Source organism: Balaenoptera acutorostrata, unplaced genomic scaffold (genome assembly GCF_949987535.1).
Source record: "Balaenoptera acutorostrata unplaced genomic scaffold, mBalAcu1.1 scaffold_735, whole genome shotgun sequence".
Classification (NCBI taxonomy): domain Eukaryota; kingdom Metazoa; phylum Chordata; class Mammalia; order Artiodactyla; family Balaenopteridae; genus Balaenoptera; species Balaenoptera acutorostrata.
Genome location: NW_026646207.1, coordinates 2997 through 24652, shown reverse-complemented (window position 1 = coordinate 24652; position 21656 = coordinate 2997). Strand labels below are relative to the sequence as shown.

Sequence of the window (21656 nt, the reverse complement as noted above, 5' to 3'; positions counted from 1 at the left end):
GGACCCTGGACAGTGCCCTATGCTACGAGGTAAGCGGTGACTGTTGTAATTCTTACTGGTGATCATTTCCTGTCACTGATTCTTGGCTTTCTTTGTATTTCATAGGACTGTTGTAAGTCCAATACAAAATGAGTCTTATTTTTAAAACACACTGAAATGTTTTACAAAGCCTAGCATTCTCATCTAGAGTCCTTTCAATTCTCCCCACTTTCCCGAGAGGCTACGAACACTTCACACCATGAACTAGGAGAGGGGGTAGAGCCCTTTCTGATGAAATGTATCAACAAAGACAGAGTCTCAGCCTGCTTGCTCTCTGGACAGGATCTCAGACCACAAGGTCTTAAATCCTGGTATAAATGAAGGAAGTGAGGACAGTTCAACTGGCACTCTCACAACGAGAGTTCTGAAACACCTTCCAAAGAGCCTATAGCAGTAGATGAGGGAAGGGAGTGCTACAGTGTGGTAGTACAGGGGGAATGATCGGCTACAGCAGTGAAAAATGTGGTACCTATTGGTGTGCTCTCGGGGTTCTTGTACATGTAGCATAGATGACCTTTACAGTGTCCCTCCCACCTTCCCACCTGCATTAGGTTTTTTTTTTTTTTTTAATTTATGTTTATTTATTTATTGTTTGAACTTATTTGTTCTACGTATTTATTTTTTTGGCCGCACTGGGTCTTCATCGCTGTGCACGGGCTTTCTCTAGTTGGCGGCTAGCGGGGGCTGCTCTTGGTTGCGGTGTGCGGGCTTCTCATCGCGGTGGCGTCTGTTGCTGCGGAGCATGGGCTGCAGGCGCGTGGGCTTCGGTAGTTGCGGCTCACGGGCTCTAGAATGCAGGCTCAGTCGTTGTGGCACATGGGCTTAGTTGCTCCACGGCATGTGGGATCTTCCCAGACCAGGGCTCGAACCCGTGTCCCCCGCATTGCATTGACAGGCGGATTCTTCACCACGGCGCCACCAGGGAAGCCCTAGGTGTTCTTCTATAGAGTCTCAAAACAGAGGGCACTGAGCGAAGGTAGTGGTTATTAAAGGCTCGGGATCTAAATTCTACCTGTCTCTACACCACTTCCCAGCTGTCGATTTGACCCCACTTTTGAACGCCGACCTCATTCTTCAACTTTCTCTGCCGTTTGTATACTCACCTTGAAAACTTGTTTCTGTGATGCGTTGAGCAGACACAGGGTGGCAGATTGCAGAGGTGGAAGCTGGTGGTCGGATATTTGTGGGCTCGATCTCCTTCAGTCCCATTCCCATTTCTGGTTGCACAGAGGCCCTACTTCCTGTGTGTGACGCAGAGCCGTAGGATTGCGGGCAGGAGCCAAGTTCTCCATACAGTAAAGACCCCAGTGTGCCTTGGTTATAGTAATCTACCTGGCTTCCTTCCTGGTAGGGAGGTGACAGGCGGCTATGCCCCTGATTTGGAATCTGAGATGGTGTTCCCTGAGCAAGGCTGGCAGAAAGCGATGGATATAGAGGGACCATGTTATTGGCGTCTGAAGTTTTATCATAGTGGGCTGCCATAAACATGGAGGAAGCAACTGTGTGCCGGTCAGTGAGTGCCAGAGTAAAGTCTCCGGGTGAAGAAGAATTCTTTTCAGTGCTTCGTGTGATGTCCCACTGAAGAACACCTGGATAGGAAGGAGCTGAAGTGGAGATCTGGCTGTGGTCAGTAACTCCAGATAACGTAGTCGTGCTAGAATGTTGGTAAAGGTAGGCACTACCCGTGAGTGTCTGGAAAGAGGTACCAGTAGCCGATGGCGAACTGACGGCAGGGGCAGAGACTCTGGAGAAGTTGCAGACACTTCGTGTTAGGGAAGTTGCATTGCTCATCACAGGAAGAGAATGCTGCAGAGATTTCAGAGTTCCAAGTAGAGATGGATTTTGGAAATTTTCTGTAAGAACAAGAGGGTCATGAAAAACTCAGGGAGGTTGAGAAATTCTCAGTCCGTTTGAGGAACAGCATTATCTTAAGGTTCTTGCTATCAGGACACCTCTACTATCAATACTTGCTGAGAAACCCAAAATCAGACAGTTAATGATGGCTGTAAGGACTGAGCAGTTTTCCACTCTTCTGTATTAACTGCCTGTGCTCCCATCTTGGGCACAGATGGGCAGAAGAGCCAAGTGGTATGGTTCAGACATTGTTCTCTAGGCTGGAAGCAACCTTCTCCCTGCCCTGTCTTTCCCTTCAGCCTGCACTCGTATTGACTTCTATGCTACTTCCTAGACTGGAAGCATTTTAGAACTAGGAGGCCCTTAGAGAACTTCGATTTTCTCAGTCTCATTTCGTGAGTAAGGAAACTGAGGCTCAGAGAGGTCGGGTTGACTTGTTCAAGTTCTCTCGTTATGTTAGTATCATTACCAGGTTCCAGAACCTACGTATCCTGACTTCCTTGCCAGGACTCTACTCTGAGCATGATACTGCCAGAAAGCAGGAGAAATAGAACTTACAATATAGGCATTTTTTTGGTCCATTAGAAAACAGTACGGCTATTACCATTGTCGTCTTCAGGGTCTCCCTTTGCTTGTACAGTTCCCATGCTATTACCTAGAGTTGACGTATAGCTCAGTCCAACTGGTGAATTGTGAAAGAGTCATTTTTGCCCTCTTCAAGCCTGGTTTCTCATCCTACCTCAAAATGATTACCCGAAAGTGGATATCTTAAGTGCTTTTGGAAAGAGAAAAGTTATCTGATGACTTCGGATTACTCATCTATGAAGTGGTTATAACACCACCACCAATAATAATAGCAGTAATAATTAATAGATGAATAAGCTGATATATTGCATCTGATTTATATGGAGGAAGATACAATAAGTTCTAGAAAGACAAAGAAAAATCATGACAAGCACATTACATAACGAAAAAGGAATCCATAGATATTAATGAAAACTGGGGTATGTGGCAAGTATCAAAGCCTAATGAATTTACTAACAAATGACATTCTGTACCATCCATGCAATATTAGGAAAGTGAATGTTGCCCGCTCTATTTTAGTGAATGCTATTAACCAAAACACACGATAGAGGTGATAGAGGTGAATGAAGTCCTAGCCAATGCATACAGACAGAGACGGTATATCAGTAAACAATGCCTAACAAGCAACAGAATGCAATAAATGTGAATGTATAGGTAGCCACAACATATATAGACAAGTATTGCAATGAAAAGCGGTACGAAGCAGACAGCAAAATAATAAGGGTAAAAGAGTTTCATGATTGTGCTCATTCATATTTTTACCCAGCAAGTAACAGGTATTCAGCCTAGGAGACATATATATTTCAATGAATATAACTTATATAATAAGCAGAAAGGAAGCTTAAAAAGTATCAGGAAGGTTTTTGTATTTATCCTAGAACTTAGATTAGAATTATCTTCAACATCCAGGAAGATGACATCCCAAAACCTCAAAAAACCATCATCCCTAGAATCCAACGAAAAAAGATTTTCAAATGTAAGAAAATCCAAAGGACTCCACCACATTGTTTTCGATAAATGTGGATGTTTGTTTTTTTTTTTCTTTTGCCGCGCCGCGTGGCCCTGGCCGTGAAAGCACCGAGTCCTAAGCACTGGACCGCCAGGGAATTCCCTAAATGGGGAATTAGAGATGTGGGGCTTGACTTTTTCTTTTTCTCCTTCGGTAGCTAAGATCTACAAGCGAACGATGGCTGTTGATCAATGTGCTCTCTGTGTTAGGAAGGAAATAACTGTGAAAATGAAAAGCAGCCTTGCCTTAGAACCTACATATCACACAAAGGAAATAGTCCTTCTGATTCAATTTAGAAGATGCCACTTAAAATGTTTAATTGGGAAAATGTCTACCTAGTTTAAAAATTAGAAAGAATAAAACACTGAAAATCAGCCCCCTAGATAACCACTTTGGTTTCTTGTTTATAGGAAGCATCATTTCTAAAACATATTTCTAAAATGTTTATATTCAAAACTGTCAAGTGCCAACTGTATTCAGAGAGGCAATAAAAGAAAGAAAACGGAGTATGACTTTTCTGATAAGCTGCCTTTCCTGGTGATCCCCTGTTCTGGCCTGACTTTCCTTCTTAGTCTGTTAATGTAAGGATTTGCTACCATCAACTTTGTTTTGCCCTGCTCTGAGCAGATTTCCCTCTGTGCTGTTTCTGCTTTAATTTAAAATCTTTGGTTCCCATCTGCATTCCATTGCAAACTACGTTTTTCTTGAGAGCCCCTCTATGCTTTCCCTCTTGATTCTTATATTTTTTTTCCCATCTCTTGGTTCCTGTTGGCCTGTGCTAATGAAAACAATCCTCAACTTCCTTACGTTTGACTCTGTGCCTCCCTATATAGCCCAGTACTCTCCATCCTCTCTCCCTATTCTCTCTTTTCAGCTGGTCGCAGTACTAGTGGAGGGAGACCATTAGAGATGAAACATCTTGGTATATATTGCTAGTTTTCTATGTCACCTGGCTTTTCTATGTTTCTGTTGAAACCCTCTTGAGAAGTCTCTGATTTCATTTTCTCCATGGGTACCCTTTAAGGCTCAATACTGGAAAGGAAGGGGATCAGAGTGATCAACCCAATGTGGTAGCCTAACGTAACAGATAAGGAAAGCAGCAGGCTTTGTGAGACAGTCAGCGATTCGTCCAAAGTCACACAGATAGTAAACGTCCAAGTCAAAACTGAAGTTAGGTCTCCAGACTTGTAGTTCAATACTTTCCCTCATCATTCCCTGCTATGTTGAATCTCCTACTCAATTTAGGGGCCAAAGAAATCGAACGCAAAACTTTCCAAAGTGTCTTTTCTTACCTGACATGGTCAGAGAAGAGGAACCATCAACTGCAGGTACAAGGGCTGAGGAGACAACACTAGAGGATGTCTGAGTGGCTGCAGCTGAACGGCGCACGTGTCCAGTCCAGAGGTCACTGGTTACTGGTCCAAACAGCTCCACGGAAACCCCAAGACTCTACCAAGTGGTAGTAGGTTTGGTAGGAGAGTGATGTCACAAAGCAGGCAGTTGGAAGGTATGAGCTAGCCAATAGGGAGGTCCGATCCCCAAGAGGAAGGCGGGGTTGGGTGAAGAGAGTGTAGGAGAGCTAAAACAACACCTACATTTCTGAGCTCTGGGGAGGAAATCCTAGAAGACAGACTTACCTCCCCCAGGCTCTTCCATTAGGGAAATCATTGCAACATTTCTTACAGACGTTCATTAATATAATGAACTAACAGTTGCTTATATTCTACAGAGTATTCTATTTTATGTATCATATACTTAGAGCTATAGAGATCTTAACTTAATTAATATCCTTAGGAAGGAAAGTGCCATCTAGTTTGAACTATTAACAGTTGTTCTGAAATCATATGTGTCTAATGAGTGAACTGATAGCAGCTTTCAAGGAGAGCAAAAGTAGGGATGAAGAAGCTCTTTTTGTAGCTTGGTTCAAGAGTAGGGTGAAGTTTGTTGAGTGTACCTTGTGGAGAATGTTGTGGTCCAAGGCTCTTCTCTTCGAGTTTCTTCTCCTTGACTCCTGCCTTCCTTGGGCTGGGCTAGGCTGGGGGCCAGGTTGGACTTGCGACTTAGCATTTCTCTTCCGCTTTCTTCTTCTTTTTTTTTTTTTTTTTTTCCTTCCATTATGGGCATTGCTTCTAGGACAAGCCTTGATCTTGCATTGGATGTTACTTCCTGTCAACTTCCAGCAGCAGGAGTCTTCTTTTCAGTGCTTGACGCTTCACGAAATCGACTCTGCCCGTTGGCAGCAAATACCAGAGAGCTAGGAGACAGAGCTGGTTGCAGACCTTTCCTCTTCCAGCCTTTGGTTGCAATTCTTTGGCCCATAATTTGCTAGCTCTAGTTCCTTGGGCCACACAGGTATCCTGCCATCCAGCTCTTTTTCTATGTGAGAGACGTTCTGAACACTGTCCCTTTTTCTTTGCACAGAAGTATATACAGTGTGGCAGTTACTGTAATCTCCTCCCCCTTGCAAACAGCCACTCTCGAATCTTGGACCTCTAGGACTCTCTGTCTTGCATGCTTGGGTGCAAGGCCAAGCAAAATGAAGAGGAGAATAATTAGAGAAAGAGGAGGACATTGGTGGAGAATTGGGAGCAGGTAAGGTGAAAGGGCACAGGAGAAAAGAGATGCATGGAGGTTTTTTGGTTTCTGTGGGAAACAAGTTGACACACTTGGGCCTCATTTTGTATTCACAGAACAGAGAGTTAACGATATAAGTAGCTAGAGAGTGGAGCAACTGCCACGAAGTCTGTACACTGAAGAGAACAGTCTCACATCTAGTTTTCATTTTGTTTTATGTCATAGTACCTTATTGATAGCATTCACTGGTGTGTTTGTAGAACACAGATGTGTTCAAATGCTCTGGTTTTGTCTACATGGTTATTTCCTTGTCCTATTTGTAAGGAATCCAACATTGTAAGACATATTGCATGTTTTTCTCTTGACGATCGTTGACCTTGAAGCGTCATGAACTAAGTTGAGCTGTTGGATTTTGTGGAGAAACTTTCAAAAGGGTCTGTGAAAAAGGCATTGTGGTGAGTCGCATTATGCACCCGAGCGTAAGGAGCAGATATCTGCCACCAGCCCAACTTGGCCTGGATTGCCTCTGTTTTAGTTCCCCCGGTTAGTGCTTTTCTCCCTAACCACTCTTGTGACTGTGATCATGTGAGTAAGGGCTGAGTTGCTACTGATTTCTGTGTGAGGTAAGCTGGTTTGAGGGAGGAAATCTGTGGACCTAGTCATTTTCCTTGGTGGTAAGCTTTCAGGGGTGCAAAAAGATTGATCTTCCTGGGGACTTTTCTGGTCCCAGGAAGATAGCGCATAGATGGGACCTCCAAAGACACACATTGAATCTTTAGGCCTGTTTTTCCTATTATGAGATACGAGTTTCTTCACTGATGGGGATGATGCTTATCTGAGAAGAAATTGTGAAAGGTGGTGTAGTATAGAGGTGTGGCTTAAGCTTGTAAGTTTTCTTCAAGGTTTTTCCCCTAAGCTTCCTACTTCAGACGGCCTACTTACATGATACTAGTATGTGATGTCAGGCTAACAACTTCCTAAATACCGGCAGGCCAGATCAGTGTCTCTTTTCTCTATATTGCCATGGAAATCAAGGGTCCCGCCGAATTTTCCATCGAAACAGTTGATTTGTGTTGTCTCTGGGAATTCTGAAGGGCGTACCGTTGCTTCCTAACCGGTGTCGTTTGGGAGATCTACCTCTGTACGTCCAAATGATTCATTTTGAGGCTTTGCTCATGTGCGCAGTAAACCCTTGAATTCCCTACGACCTTCCTTTCCTCCATCTCATACCCCATTAAGCCCGCTTCAGTTTATCTCCTGCATTTCTTTGGAATCTGTCAGCTCTTCCTCAACATCCTAATACTGAACTTGCCTGTCTGTTGCGACTAGGTCCTAACTAGTGTCCATATATCTTGTTTCCTTCCAATCCATTCTTCACACAAGAAACCTTCAAAGCAAGCTGGAACATTGCTCATAAACATCGCTCACAAACATTGTTTTGAGACTAGAAAACACAGTGTTGGCCTTGAAGACTCTGCGTGGTCTAGAATCCTCTCTGCTCCTCTAGCCCCATCTTGTGCCACTTGTGCCCTCACTTTCTATGCTTCAGATACACTGAATTAACCTTAGTTCTCACTCATCTGACAGAAGTCAGTTGAGATATGATTTTTCACTGTGATTCCTCGCATTAAGGAATTTGATGGTCAGGTTTTGTGTGAGGACTAAAACTAAACTGGGAAGTGGAAGAATTGAGTTTCAACCGTTTCAGTCAACACGCACGTATTAATGATACCTACGTATCGAACACCGGGCTAGGTTTCATGAGGGATCCAGAAGTTCTGGCCATCTCTGGTTTTGGATATCCCTTAGTTGTTGAGACCTTTGCGTTGTCTGGTTGCCTTTTGTCTGTTTTCCAGATGGGAAAACAGGAACAAGGGAAGTATAGGTTATTACTAGGTGGGGTTGAACAAGCGGAGCAGCAAACTGCAAAGCTGAAAGAAGAGGGACGTACTCTAGAGGGATATGATTTCCATTTTCAAGGCGCCTGCATCCTGTGCAGGGAGACAGCCTAACATAAAATGTGCCTAACAACAAATATATTGACTTCTTCCTAAAAATCTCCAGTTCATGTAACCAAGGGGTTTATACCTTCTCCTTTAAAAGTGATATTCCTGGGACTTCCCTGGTGGTCCAGTGGTGAAGACTCTGCGCTTCCAATGCTAGCAGGCGTGGGTTCAATCCCTGGCTGGGGAGCTAAGATCCCACATGCTGCGCAGCCAAAGAAATGTTTTTCGAAAGTTATATTCCTGTATTATTGAATTTAGTGGTTTAGATTTTGTTTTAACGTTAAGAAGATGACAGTTTATTTACCAGGAACAAACAAAACATAATGTAAAAATAGTTTCCCAGAAACGATGTCCATCATTCTCTTCTTCCCTTTCTCCCGCAGACTGGTGTTTCATCTTGACGAGTTCTCTGTCAGTCCGTAGGAAAGCTGTCTGGCTTGGAGGTTGCAATCCCAGGGAATTTTTCATCAGCGGGGAAGTCTCCATCACTACAGAGGAATCAAGGGAGAAGTCAGTCCCTGGGAAGTGAGATGCTCCCCCTAAACACCAACACAGCAGTCATGTACCTTTCAAGGGGTTCAGGGGCAAGATGGGCAAGGCATTTCTGCTAACTCTTCTTAAGGATCATGGACAGTGCCCTATGCTACGAGGTAAGCGGTGACTGTTGTAATTCTTACTGGTGATCATTTCATGTCACTGATTCTTGGCTTTCTTTGTATTTCATAGGACTGTTGTAAGTCCAATACAAAATGAGTCTTATTTTTAAAAAACACTGAAATGTTTTACAAAGCCTAGCCTTCTCATCTAGAGTCCTTTCAATTCTCCCCACTTTCCTGAGAGGCTACGAACACTTCACACCATGAACTAGGAGAGGGGGTAGAGCCCTTTCTGATGAAATATATCAACAAAGACAGAGTCTTAGCCTGCTTGCTCTCTGGACAGGCTCTCGGACCACAAGGTCTTAAATCCTGGTATAAATGAAGGAAGTGAGGACAGTTCAACTGGCACTCTCATAACAAGAGTTCTGAAACACCTTCCAAAGAGACTGTAGCAGTAGATGAGGGAAGGGAGTGCCACAGTGTGGTATAGTACAGGGGGAGTGATCGGCTACAGCAGTGAAAAATGTGGTACCTATTGGTGTGCTCTCGGGGTTCTTGTACATGTAGCATAGATGACCTTTACAGTGGCCCTCCCACCTTCCCTCCTGCATTAGGTGTTCTTTTTTTTTTTTTTTTTAATTTATGTTTATTTATTTATTTATTGTTTGAACTTATTTATTCTACGTATTTATTTTTTTGGCCGCACTGGGTCTTCATTGCTGTGCACGGGCTTTCTCTAGTTACGGCTAGCGGGGGCTACTCTTGGTTGCGGTGTGCGGGCTTCTCATCGCGGTGGCTTCTCTTGTAGCGGAGCATGGGCTGTAGGCGCGTGGGCTTCGGTAGTTGAGGCTCACGGGCTCTAGAATGCAGGCTCAGTCGTTGTGGCACACGCGCTTAGTTGCTGCACGGCATGTGGGATCTTCCCAGACCAGGGCTCGAACCCGTGTCCCCTGCATTGGCAGGCGCCACCAGGGAAGCCCTAGGTGTTCTTCTATAGAGTCTAAAAACAGAGAGCACTGAGAGAAGGTAGTGGTTATTAAAGGCTCAGGATCTAAATTCTACCTGTCTCTACGCCACTTCCCAGCCGTCGATTTGACCCCATTTTTGAACGCCGACCTCATTCTTCAACTTTCTCTGCCGTTTGTATACTCACCTTGAAAACGTGTTTCTGTGATGCGTTGAGCAGACACAGGGTGGCAGACTGCAGAGGTGGAAGCTGGTGGTCGGATATTTGTGGGCTGAATCTCCTTCAGTCCCATTCCCATTTCTGGTTGCACAGAGGCCCTACTTCCTGTGTGTGACGCAGAGCCATAGGATTGCGGGCAGGAGCCAAGTTCTCCATACAGTAAAGACCCCAGTGTGCCTTGGTTATAGTAATCTACCTGGCTTCCTTCCCGGTAGGGAAGTGACAGGCGGCTATGCCCCTGATTTGTTCGTGGGCCTCCTGATCCAGCAGTTCCCTTGGCTCTGCCCCTGTCGTCAGCTGCCCCTAGGATAACTGTGAGCCCTTGCCACTTCTCTGGTAGATTTCCCTATTCCCCCACTATAATCACACCTGAATAAGGCAACTCAGACCTTTCAGAGATGTGTCCTGAACCTCTTGTTTTCTGAAATACCTATCTGGTGGTTGTGAGACTGAAGGCCAACGTCCCCAAGAGACTTTTTCTATTTCTCCTAGTCAAGCTAGACTCATCTTCTGTCCCCTTCAACTCTCCTCAAATTGTGTTCTTTCAACCCAGACCTCTGACCCTGCTTTTTACTTCTGCCATTTCATCCTCACTCCTGCTTCCTTTCCTAAATCCATACCTCTCTGTTGGCCTTCCTAGGCCTGGGCCAAGTTCCTTCCTCTTTCCTCAGTGTTTACCCCTTTCCTTCATTCTCCCATCCAACTTTCAGTCCTTCCTTTCTCACGCCCCAGTTAGCAGCATCTCAAAATTCTTAAGGTTTATTACTCATCTAGTCATTGTATTCCATTTACTTATTCAGTTCTATACCTATCTTACCTATGTATGGAAGAACAGCTGGTAGCCAAGGTGGCACCAAGAATCCCAGCAGCTCTCACTTGACGTATCCGTAGTAGTCAGCAATTTCCATTTGTTTTTCCCTCTCGGTGAGAAATGGCAGCTTCCCCGAAGAGGTGTATCTGGCAGCATTCTCCCGTTGTTGTTGAGCCCGCCTCTTCATGGCCTCTCGCTCTGGCCTCTGCTCTTGTTCGATGGGCTTTGACATGACTGGCTCAGGCACATTGGGTTCCCTCCATGGAACTCGTTGCTTGCTGAAGTCTTGGAGTAGAAATTGGGTTTGGAGCTTGGGTGGGGACTGGCGCTTAGTCCCAGCAGGGGGAACAGGCTCGCGCTGGAGAGAAGCGCCAGATGAAGTTTGGTAGGGTGCAGGCCTAGGAGCAGCGGACTGAGGGACACGGGGCTGGGTATGGTTGGTCCAAGCCGGTTGGGTTGGGTTGGTCACAGTTGGCTGAGCTGGTTTGGCGGGACCTGGCAAAGAGGCAGGAGCTGGCTGGGATGAATTGACTGCAGCAGGTTGAGCTGAGTCAGTAGAACCAGGCTGGGCACGGTAAGCCCCAGCAGGCCGACGTGAGGCCAGAGACTGTGGCCTCCGAGGAGCGGGTCGAGCTTGAGGCTTGTCCCAGGCAGAAAAAGGCAGAGGTATCAACTTGACCTTCCCAGGAGGAGGCCGCTCATACTGGGATGGAGAGGGACACTCTGTTTCAGCACTGCTGTCTGGTTTCTGGGCTTGGACCTGCGTTTTCTCAGGACTCTTCCCCTCACGTGGGGTATGCCGCCATGGCTGGATAGCTGGGGGTGGCTGGGGGTCTTTGGGGTTGCTTGCATTTCCCAAGAGCCGACAGGAAGAGAGCCCAGTTTTCGTCTCATTCTTCCTCCCCAGCGCATGAAGGACCTTCACAGACTCCAGCATGCGCACGCCAAGGGAGGTTCGAGGCTTTTGCAAGCTCTCTTGGAGAAGCTCAGTTTGGTGTTCCTTTCGCTTCGTGTTGGGGATTGCTGGCTTCTCTTCTGCCTTGACTTTGTTCCCTGACTGCTTGTTCTCTTCAGCCTTGTTTCTTCCTCTGGTCCTTTTGGTCTTTTCCTGCCCGTGGCTCTTAGTTTTGCTGACCTTTCTGGATGCAGCTTTCTGAGGTTTGCCTTGCGAGTGCTTGGCCGTGTTCACAGGAGCCCTGTCACTGACTGCAGCATTGCATAGAACCACTTCTCCCCCTAACAGGCACTCTGGATTCTTTGGCTGGCTTTTGGCCTTGGGAGCACCACTGATAGGCTCAGAGGCTTTCTGTTTGTTCTTCCTGGGTTGATCAGAGGGAACCTTTACGACACTTGGCTTTTCCTGCACCTGATTCACCTTAATGGCTCTGGTGTCTTTAGCTTTGATCACGTTGGGACCTTGGGATTGACCAAGATCTTTCAAAGAATTAAAGAGCTGGGGAAGGTGACTCTCCTCCGCCAGTGTCGTCATGTCTGCAAAACCACTGCTAGGTTCAGTCCCATTTTCAAGTGTCCCTAGGTCCTGACGACTGCGGCTGTTCCCTCTCAGATCAGCATTTTCAGAACCAGGCTGCTCCTCTTGGCTGAGGGGATCGGTGCAGGCCAGCGGCTGGTGAATATCAGGGATTCCTAAAGGGCGTAGTGGAGGATCTTGGTTCTCTGTTGGGATCTGGTAGGCATCCAGAGGCTTTGAAAGCTTGGTTTTGATATCATCCACGTTCTTACTCTCTGTTTGTCCCTGGCTTGGAGCTGGAGGCAGGGCCAGGAGACGACTGGCACTCTGGACTGGAGCTGTCACTGAAATGTCCCCAAGTTCAGACGGTGGGTTACTCTCAAGTATGTGACTGTTTCTGGTACTGCAGGACTTGGGGAGTTGTTGAGTTTGTGTCACACGAAACGTCTGGCTTGGAGGTCGCAACCCCAGGGAATTGTTCATCAGCGGGGAAGTCTCCGTCACTACAAAGGGATCAAGGGAGAAGTCAGTCCCTGGGAAGTGAGATGCTCCCCCTAAACACCAACACAGCAGTCATGTACCTTTCAAGGGGTTCAGGGGCAAGATGGGCAAGGCATTTCTACTAACTCTTCTTAAGGACCCTGGACAGTGCCCTATGCTACGAGGTAAGCGGTGACTGTTGTAATTCTTACTGGTGATCATTTCCTGTCACTGATTCTTGGCTTTCTTTGTATTTCATAGGACTGTTGTAAGTCCAATACAAAATGAGTCTTATTTTTAAAACACACTGAAATGTTTTACAAAGCCTAGCATTCTCATCTAGAGTCCTTTCAATTCTCCCCACTTTCCCGAGAGGCTACGAACACTTCACACCATGAACTAGGAGAGGGGGTAGAGCCCTTTCTGATGAAATGTATCAACAAAGACAGAGTCTCAGCCTGCTTGCTCTCTGGACAGGATCTCAGACCACAAGGTCTTAAATCCTGGTATAAATGAAGGAAGTGAGGACAGTTCAACTGGCACTCTCACAACGAGAGTTCTGAAACACCTTCCAAAGAGCCTATAGCAGTAGATGAGGGAAGGGAGTGCTACAGTGTGGTAGTACAGGGGGAATGATCGGCTACAGCAGTGAAAAATGTGGTACCTATTGGTGTGCTCTCGGGGTTCTTGTACATGTAGCATAGATGACCTTTACAGTGTCCCTCCCACCTTCCCACCTGCATTAGGTTTTTTTTTTTTTTTTAATTTATGTTTATTTATTTATTGTTTGAACTTATTTGTTCTACGTATTTATTTTTTTGGCCGCACTGGGTCTTCATCGCTGTGCACGGGCTTTCTCTAGTTGGCGGCTAGCGGGGGCTGCTCTTGGTTGCGGTGTGCGGGCTTCTCATCGCGGTGGCGTCTGTTGCTGCGGAGCATGGGCTGCAGGCGCGTGGGCTTCGGTAGTTGCGGCTCACGGGCTCTAGAATGCAGGCTCAGTCGTTGTGGCACATGGGCTTAGTTGCTCCACGGCATGTGGGATCTTCCCAGACCAGGGCTCGAACCCGTGTCCCCCGCATTGCATTGACAGGCGGATTCTTCACCACGGCGCCACCAGGGAAGCCCTAGGTGTTCTTCTATAGAGTCTCAAAACAGAGGGCACTGAGCGAAGGTAGTGGTTATTAAAGGCTCGGGATCTAAATTCTACCTGTCTCTACACCACTTCCCAGCTGTCGATTTGACCCCACTTTTGAACGCCGACCTCATTCTTCAACTTTCTCTGCCGTTTGTATACTCACCTTGAAAACTTGTTTCTGTGATGCGTTGAGCAGACACAGGGTGGCAGATTGCAGAGGTGGAAGCTGGTGGTCGGATATTTGTGGGCTCGATCTCCTTCAGTCCCATTCCCATTTCTGGTTGCACAGAGGCCCTACTTCCTGTGTGTGACGCAGAGCCGTAGGATTGCGGGCAGGAGCCAAGTTCTCCATACAGTAAAGACCCCAGTGTGCCTTGGTTATAGTAATCTACCTGGCTTCCTTCCTGGTAGGGAGGTGACAGGCGGCTATGCCCCTGATTTGGAATCTGAGATGGTGTTCCCTGAGCAAGGCTGGCAGAAAGCGATGGATATAGAGGGACCATGTTATTGGCGTCTGAAGTTTTATCATAGTGGGCTGCCATAAACATGGAGGAAGCAACTGTGTGCCGGTCAGTGAGTGCCAGAGTAAAGTCTCCGGGTGAAGAAGAATTCTTTTCAGTGCTTCGTGTGATGTCCCACTGAAGAACACCTGGATAGGAAGGAGCTGAAGTGGAGATCTGGCTGTGGTCAGTAACTCCAGATAACGTAGTCGTGCTAGAATGTTGGTAAAGGTAGGCACTACCCGTGAGTGTCTGGAAAGAGGTACCAGTAGCCGATGGCGAACTGACGGCAGGGGCAGAGACTCTGGAGAAGTTGCAGACACTTCGTGTTAGGGAAGTTGCATTGCTCATCACAGGAAGAGAATGCTGCAGAGATTTCAGAGTTCCAAGTAGAGATGGATTTTGGAAATTTTCTGTAAGAACAAGAGGGTCATGAAAAACTCAGGGAGGTTGAGAAATTCTCAGTCCGTTTGAGGAACAGCATTATCTTAAGGTTCTTGCTATCAGGACACCTCTACTATCAATACTTGCTGAGAAACCCAAAATCAGACAGTTAATGATGGCTGTAAGGACTGAGCAGTTTTCCACTCTTCTGTATTAACTGCCTGTGCTCCCATCTTGGGCACAGATGGGCAGAAGAGCCAAGTGGTATGGTTCAGACATTGTTCTCTAGGCTGGAAGCAACCTTCTCCCTGCCCTGTCTTTCCCTTCAGCCTGCACTCGTATTGACTTCTATGCTACTTCCTAGACTGGAAGCATTTTAGAACTAGGAGGCCCTTAGAGAACTTCGATTTTCTCAGTCTCATTTCGTGAGTAAGGAAACTGAGGCTCAGAGAGGTCGGGTTGACTTGTTCAAGTTCTCTCGTTATGTTAGTATCATTACCAGGTTCCAGAACCTACGTATCCTGACTTCCTTGCCAGGACTCTACTCTGAGCATGATACTGCCAGAAAGCAGGAGAAATAGAACTTACAATATAGGCATTTTTTTGGTCCATTAGAAAACAGTACGGCTATTACCATTGTCGTCTTCAGGGTCTCCCTTTGCTTGTACAGTTCCCATGCTATTACCTAGAGTTGACGTATAGCTCAGTCCAACTGGTGAATTGTGAAAGAGTCATTTTTGCCCTCTTCAAGCCTGGTTTCTCATCCTACCTCAAAATGATTACCCGAAAGTGGATATCTTAAGTGCTTTTGGAAAGAGAAAAGTTATCTGATGACTTCGGATTACTCATCTATAAAGTGGTTATAACACCACCACCAATAATAATAGCAGTAATAATTAATAGATGAATAAGCTGATATATTGCATCTGATTTATATGGAGGAAGATACAATAAGTTCTAGAAAGACAAAGAAAAATCATGACAAGCACATTACATAACGAAAAAGGAATCCATAGATATTAACGAAAACTGGGGTATGTGGCAAGTATCAAAGCCTAATGAATTTACTAACAAATGACATTCTGTACCATCCATGCAATATTAGGAAAGTGAATGTTGCCCGCTCTATTTTAGTGAATGCTATTAACCAAAACACACGATAGAGGTGATAGAGGTGAATGAATTCCTAGCCAATGCATACAGACAGAGACGGTATATCAGTAAACAATGCCTAACAAGCAACAGAATGCAATAAATGTGAATGTATAGGTAGCCACAACATATATAGACAAGTATTGCAATGAAAAGCGGTACGAAGCAGACAGCAAAATAATAAGGGTAAAAGAGTTTCATGATTGTGCTCATTCATATTTTTACCCAGCAAGTAACAGGTATTCAGCCTAGGAGACATATATATTTCAATGAATATAACTTATATAATAAGCAGAAAGGAAGCTTAAAAAGTATCAGGAAGGTTTTTGTATTTATCCTAGAACTTAGATTAGAATTATCTTCAACATCCAGGAAGATGACATCCCAAAACCTCAAAAAACCATCATCCCTAGAATCCAACGAAAAAAGATTTTCAAATGTAAGAAAATCCAAAGGACTCCACCACATTGTTTTCGATAAATGTGGATGTTTGTTTTTTTTTTTCTTTTGCCGCGCCGCGTGGCCCTGGCCGTGAAAGCACCGAGTCCTAAGCACTGGACCGCCAGGGAATTCCCTAAATGGGGAATTAGAGATGTGGGGCTTGACTTTTTCTTTTTCTCCTTCGGTAGCTAAGATCTACAAGCGAACGATGGCTGTTGATCAATGTGCTCTCTGTGTTAGGAAGGAAATAACTGTGAAAATGAAAAGCAGCCTTGCCTTAGAACCTACATATCACACAAAGGAAATAGTCCTTCTGATTCAATTTAGAAGATGCCACTTAAAATGTTTAATTGGGAAAATGTCTACCTAGTTTAAAAATTAGAAAGACTAAAACACTGAAAATCAGCCCCCTAGATAACCACTTTGGTTTCTTGTTTATAGGAAGCATCATTTCTAAAACATATTTCTAAAATGTTTATATTCAAAACTGTCAAGTGCCAACTGTATTCAGAGAGGCAATAAAAGAAAGAAAACGGAGTATGACTTTTCTGATAAGCTGCCTTTCCTGGTGATCCCCTGTTCTGGCCTGACTTTCCTTCTTAGTCTGTTAATGTAAGGATTTGCTACCATCAACTTTGTTTTGCCCTGCTCTGAGCAGATTTCCCTCTGTGCTGTTTCTGCTTTAATTTAAAATCTTTGGTTCCCATCAGCATTCCATTGCAAACTACGTTTTTCTTGAGAGCCCCTCTATGCTTTCCCTCTTGATTCTTATATTTTTTTTCCCATCTCTTGGTTCCTGTTGGCCTGTGCTAATGAAAACAATCCTCAACTTCCTTACGTTTGACTCTGTGCCTCCCTATATAGCCCAGTACTCTCCATCCTCTCTCCCTATTCTCTCTTTTCAGCTGGTCGCAGTACTAGTGGAGGGAGACCATTAGAGATGAAACATCTTGGTATATATTGCTAGTTTTCTATGTCACCTGGCTTTTCTATGTTTCTGTTGAAACCCTCTTGAGAAGTCTCTGATTTCATTTTCTCCATGGGTACCCTTTAAGGCTCAATACTGGAAAGGAAGGGGATCAGAGTGATCAACCCAATGTGGTATCCTAACGTAACAGATAAGGAAAGCAGCAGGCTTTGTGAGACAGTCAGCGATTCGTCCAAAGTCACACAGATAGTAAACGTCCAAGTCAAAACTGAAGTTAGGTCTCCAGACTTGTAGTTCAATACTTTCCCTCATCATTCCCTGCTATGTTGAATCTCCTACTCAATTTAGGGGCCAAAGAAATCGAACGCAAAACTTTCCAAAGTGTCTTTTCTTACCTGACATGGTCAGAGAAGAGGAACCATCAACTGCAGGTACAAGGGCTGAGGAGACAACACTAGAGGATGTCTGAGTGGCTGCAGCTGAACGGCGCACGTGTCCAGTCCAGAGGTCACTGGTTACTGGTCCAAACAGCTCCACGGAAACCCCAAGACTCTACCAAGTGGTAGTAGGTTTGGTAGGAGAGTGATGTCACAAAGCAGGCAGTTGGAAGGTATGAGCTAGCCAATAGGGAGGTCCGATCCCCAAGAGGAAGGCGGGGTTGGGTGAAGAGAGTGTAGGAGAGCTAAAACAACACCTACATTTCTGAGCTCTGGGGAGGAAATCCTAGAAGACAGACTTACCTCCCCCAGGCTCTTCCATTAGGGAAATCATTGCAACATTTCTTACAGACGTTCATTAATATAATGAACTAACAGTTGCTTATATTCTACAGAGTATTCTATTTTATGTATCATATACTTAGAGCTATAGAGATCTTAACTTAATTAATATCCTTAGGAAGGAAAGTGCCATCTAGTTTGAACTATTAACAGTTGTTCTGAAATCATATGTGTCTAATGAGTGAACTGATAGCAGCTTTCAAGGAGAGCAAAAGTAGGGATGAAGAAGCTCTTTTTGTAGCTTGGTTCAAGAGTAGGGTGAAGTTTGTTGAGTGTACCTTGTGGAGAATGTTGTGGTCCAAGGCTCTTCTCTTCGAGTTTCTTCTCCTTGACTCCTGCCTTCCTTGGGCTGGGCTAGGCTGGGGGCCAGGTTGGACTTGCGACTTAGCATTTCTCTTCCGCTTTCTTCTTCTTTTTTTTTTTTTTTTTTTCCTTCCATTATGGGCATTGCTTCTAGGACAAGCCTTGATCTTGCATTGGATGTTACTTCCTGTCAACTTCCAGCAGCAGGAGTCTTCTTTTCAGTGCTTGACGCTTCACGAAATCGACTCTGCCCGTTGGCAGCAAATACCAGAGAGCTAGGAGACAGAGCTGGTTGCAGACCTTTCCTCTTCCAGCCTTTGGTTGCAATTCTTTGGCCCATAATTTGCTAGCTCTAGTTCCTTGGGCCACACAGGTATCCTGCCATCCAGCTCTTTTTCTATGTGAGAGACGTTCTGAACACTGTCCCTTTTTCTTTGCACAGAAGTATATACAGTGTGGCAGTTACTGTAATCTCCTCCCCCTTGCAAACAGCCACTCTCGAATCTTGGACCTCTAGGACTCTCTGTCTTGCATGCTTGGGTGCAAGGCCAAGCAAAATGAAGAGGAGAATAATTAGAGAAAGAGGAGGACATTGGTGGAGAATTGGGAGCAGGTAAGGTGAAAGGGCACAGGAGAAAAGAGATGCATGGAGGTTTTTTGGTTTCTGTGGGAAACAAGTTGACACACTTGGGCCTCATTTTGTATTCACAGAACAGAGAGTTAACGATATAAGTAGCTAGAGAGTGGAGCAACTGCCACGAAGTCTGTACACTGAAGAGAACAGTCTCACATCTAGTTTTCATTTTGTTTTATGTCATAGTACCTTATTGATAGCATTCACTGGTGTGTTTGTAGAACACAGATGTGTTCAAATGCTCTGGTTTTGTCTACATGGTTATTTCCTTGTCCTATTTGTAAGGAATCCAACATTGTAAGACATATTGCATGTTTTTCTCTTGACGATCGTTGACCTTGAAGCGTCATGAACTAAGTTGAGCTGTTGGATTTTGTGGAGAAACTTTCAAAAGGGTCTGTGAAAAAGGCATTGTGGTGAGTCGCATTATGCACCCGAGCGTAAGGAGCAGATATCTGCCACCAGCCCAACTTGGCCTGGATTGCCTCTGTTTTAGTTCCCCCGGTTAGTGCTTTTCTCCCTAACCACTCTTGTGACTGTGATCATGTGAGTAAGGGCTGAGTTGCTACTGATTTCTGTGTGAGGTAAGCTGGTTTGAGGGAGGAAATCTGTGGACCTAGTCATTTTCCTTGGTGGTAAGCTTTCAGGGGTGCAAAAAGATTGATCTTCCTGGGGACTTTTCTGGTCCCAGGAAGATAGCGCATAGATGGGACCTCCAAAGACACACATTGAATCTTTAGGCCTGTTTTTCCTATTATGAGATACGAGTTTCTTCACTGATGGGGATGATGCTTATCTGAGAAGAAATTGTGAAAGGTGGTGTAGTATAGAGGTGTGGCTTAAGCTTGTAAGTTTTCTTCAAGGTTTTTCCCCTAAGCTTCCTACTTCAGACGGCCTACTTACATGATACTAGTATGTGATGTCAGGCTAACAACTTCCTAAATACCGGCAGGCCAGATCAGTGTCTCTTTTCTCTATATTGCCATGGAAATCAAGGGTCCCGCCGAATTTTCCATCGAAACAGTTGATTTGTGTTGTCTCTGGGAATTCTGAAGGGCGTACCGTTGCTTCCTAACCGGTGTCGTTTGGGAGATCTACCTCTGTACGTTCAAATGATTCATTTTGAGGCTTTGCTCATGTGCGCAGTAAACCCTTGAATTCCCTACGACCTTCCTTTCCTCCATCTCATACCCCATTAAGCCCGCTTCAGTTTATCTCCTGCATTTCTTTGGAATCTGTCAGCTCTTCCTCAACATCCTAATACTGAACTTGCCTGTCTGTTGCGACTAGGTCCTAACTAGTGTCCATATATCTTGTTTCCTTCCAATCCATTCTTCACACAAGAAACCTTCAAAGCAAGCTGGAACATTGCTCATAAACATCGCTCACAAACATTGTTTTGAGACTAGAAAACACAGTGTTGGCCTTGAAGACTCTGCGTGGTCTAGAATCCTCTCTGCTCCTCTAGCCCCATCTTGTGCCACTTGTGCCCTCACTTTCTATGCTTCAGATACACTGAATTAACCTTAGTTCTCACTCATCTGACAGAAGTCAGTTGAGATATGATTTTTCACTGTGATTCCTCGCATTAAGGAATTTGATGATCAGGTTTTGTGTGAGGACTAAAACTAAACTGGGAAGTGGAAGAATTGAGTTTCAACCGTTTCAGTCAACACGCACGTATTAATGATACCTACGTATCGAACACCGGGCTAGGTTTCATGAGGGATCCAGAAGTTCTGGCCATCTCTGGTTTTGGATATCCCTTAGTTGTTGAGACCTTTGCGTTGTCTGGTTGCCTTTTGTCTGTTTTCCAGATGGGAAAACAGGAACAAGGGAAGTATAGGTTATTACTAGGTGGGGTTGAACAAGCGGAGCAGCAAACTGCAAAGCTGAAAGAAGAGGGACGTACTCTAGAGGGATATGATTTCCATTTTCAAGGCGCCTGCATCCTGTGCAGGGAGACAGCCTAACATAAAATGTGCCTAACAACAAATATATTGACTTCTTCCTAAAAATCTCCAGTTCATGTAACCAAGGGGTTTATACCTTCTCCTTTAAAAGTGATATTCCTGGGACTTCCCTGGTGGTCCAGTGGTGAAGACTCTGCGCTTCCAATGCTAGCAGGCGTGGGTTCAATCCCTGGCTGGGGAGCTAAGATCCCACATGCTGCGCAGCCAAAGAAATGTTTTTCGAAAGTTATATTCCTGTATTATTGAATTTAGTGGTTTAGATTTTGTTTTAACGTTAAGAAGATGACAGTTTATTTACCAGGAACAAACAAAACATAATGTAAAAATAGTTTCCCAGAAACGATGTCCATCATTCTCTTCTTCCCTTTCTCCCGCAGACTGGTGTTTCATCTTGACGAGTTCTCTGTCAGTCCGTAGGAAAGCTGTCTGGCTTGGAGGTTGCAATCCCAGGGAATTTTTCATCAGCGGGGAAGTCTCCATCACTACAGAGGAATCAAGGGAGAAGTCAGTCCCTGGTAAGTGAGATGCTCCCCCTAAACACCAACACAGCAGTCATGTACCTTTCAAGGGGTTCAGGGGCAAGATGGGCAAGGCATTTCTGCTAACTCTTCTTAAGGATCATGGACAGTGCCCTATGCTACGAGGTAAGCGGTGACTGTTGTAATTCTTACTGGTGATCATTTCATGTCACTGATTCTTGGCTTTCTTTGTATTTCATAGGACTGTTGTAAGTCCAATACAAAATGAGTCTTATTTTTAAAAAACACTGAAATGTTTTACAAAGCCTAGCCTTCTCATCTAGAGTCCTTTCAA

The 21656-nt window shown here is 45.0% G+C and overlaps 1 protein-coding gene across 5 annotated transcripts in view; it reads left to right on the top strand.

The window, feature by feature from the left end:
- The window catches only part of LOC130706853 (uncharacterized), a 140563-nt gene extending 119208 nt beyond the window's left edge, over positions 1 to 21355 (top strand). For 4 of the 5 annotated variants that reach the window (XM_057539520.1, XM_057539521.1, XM_057539522.1 and 1 more), the window contains 2 exons: positions 8451 to 8717; positions 21221 to 21353. In XM_057539520.1, coding sequence (XP_057395503.1) covers positions 8451 to 8596 — 146 coding nt within the window. In that variant the 3' untranslated portion in view covers positions 8597 to 8717; positions 21221 to 21353. Of the gene's footprint in view, positions 1 to 8450; positions 8718 to 21220 lie in introns of all 5 variants that reach the window. The other variant, XM_057539524.1, reaches the window with a different exon arrangement.
- The last annotated feature ends 301 nt before the right edge of the window (positions 21356 to 21656 follow it).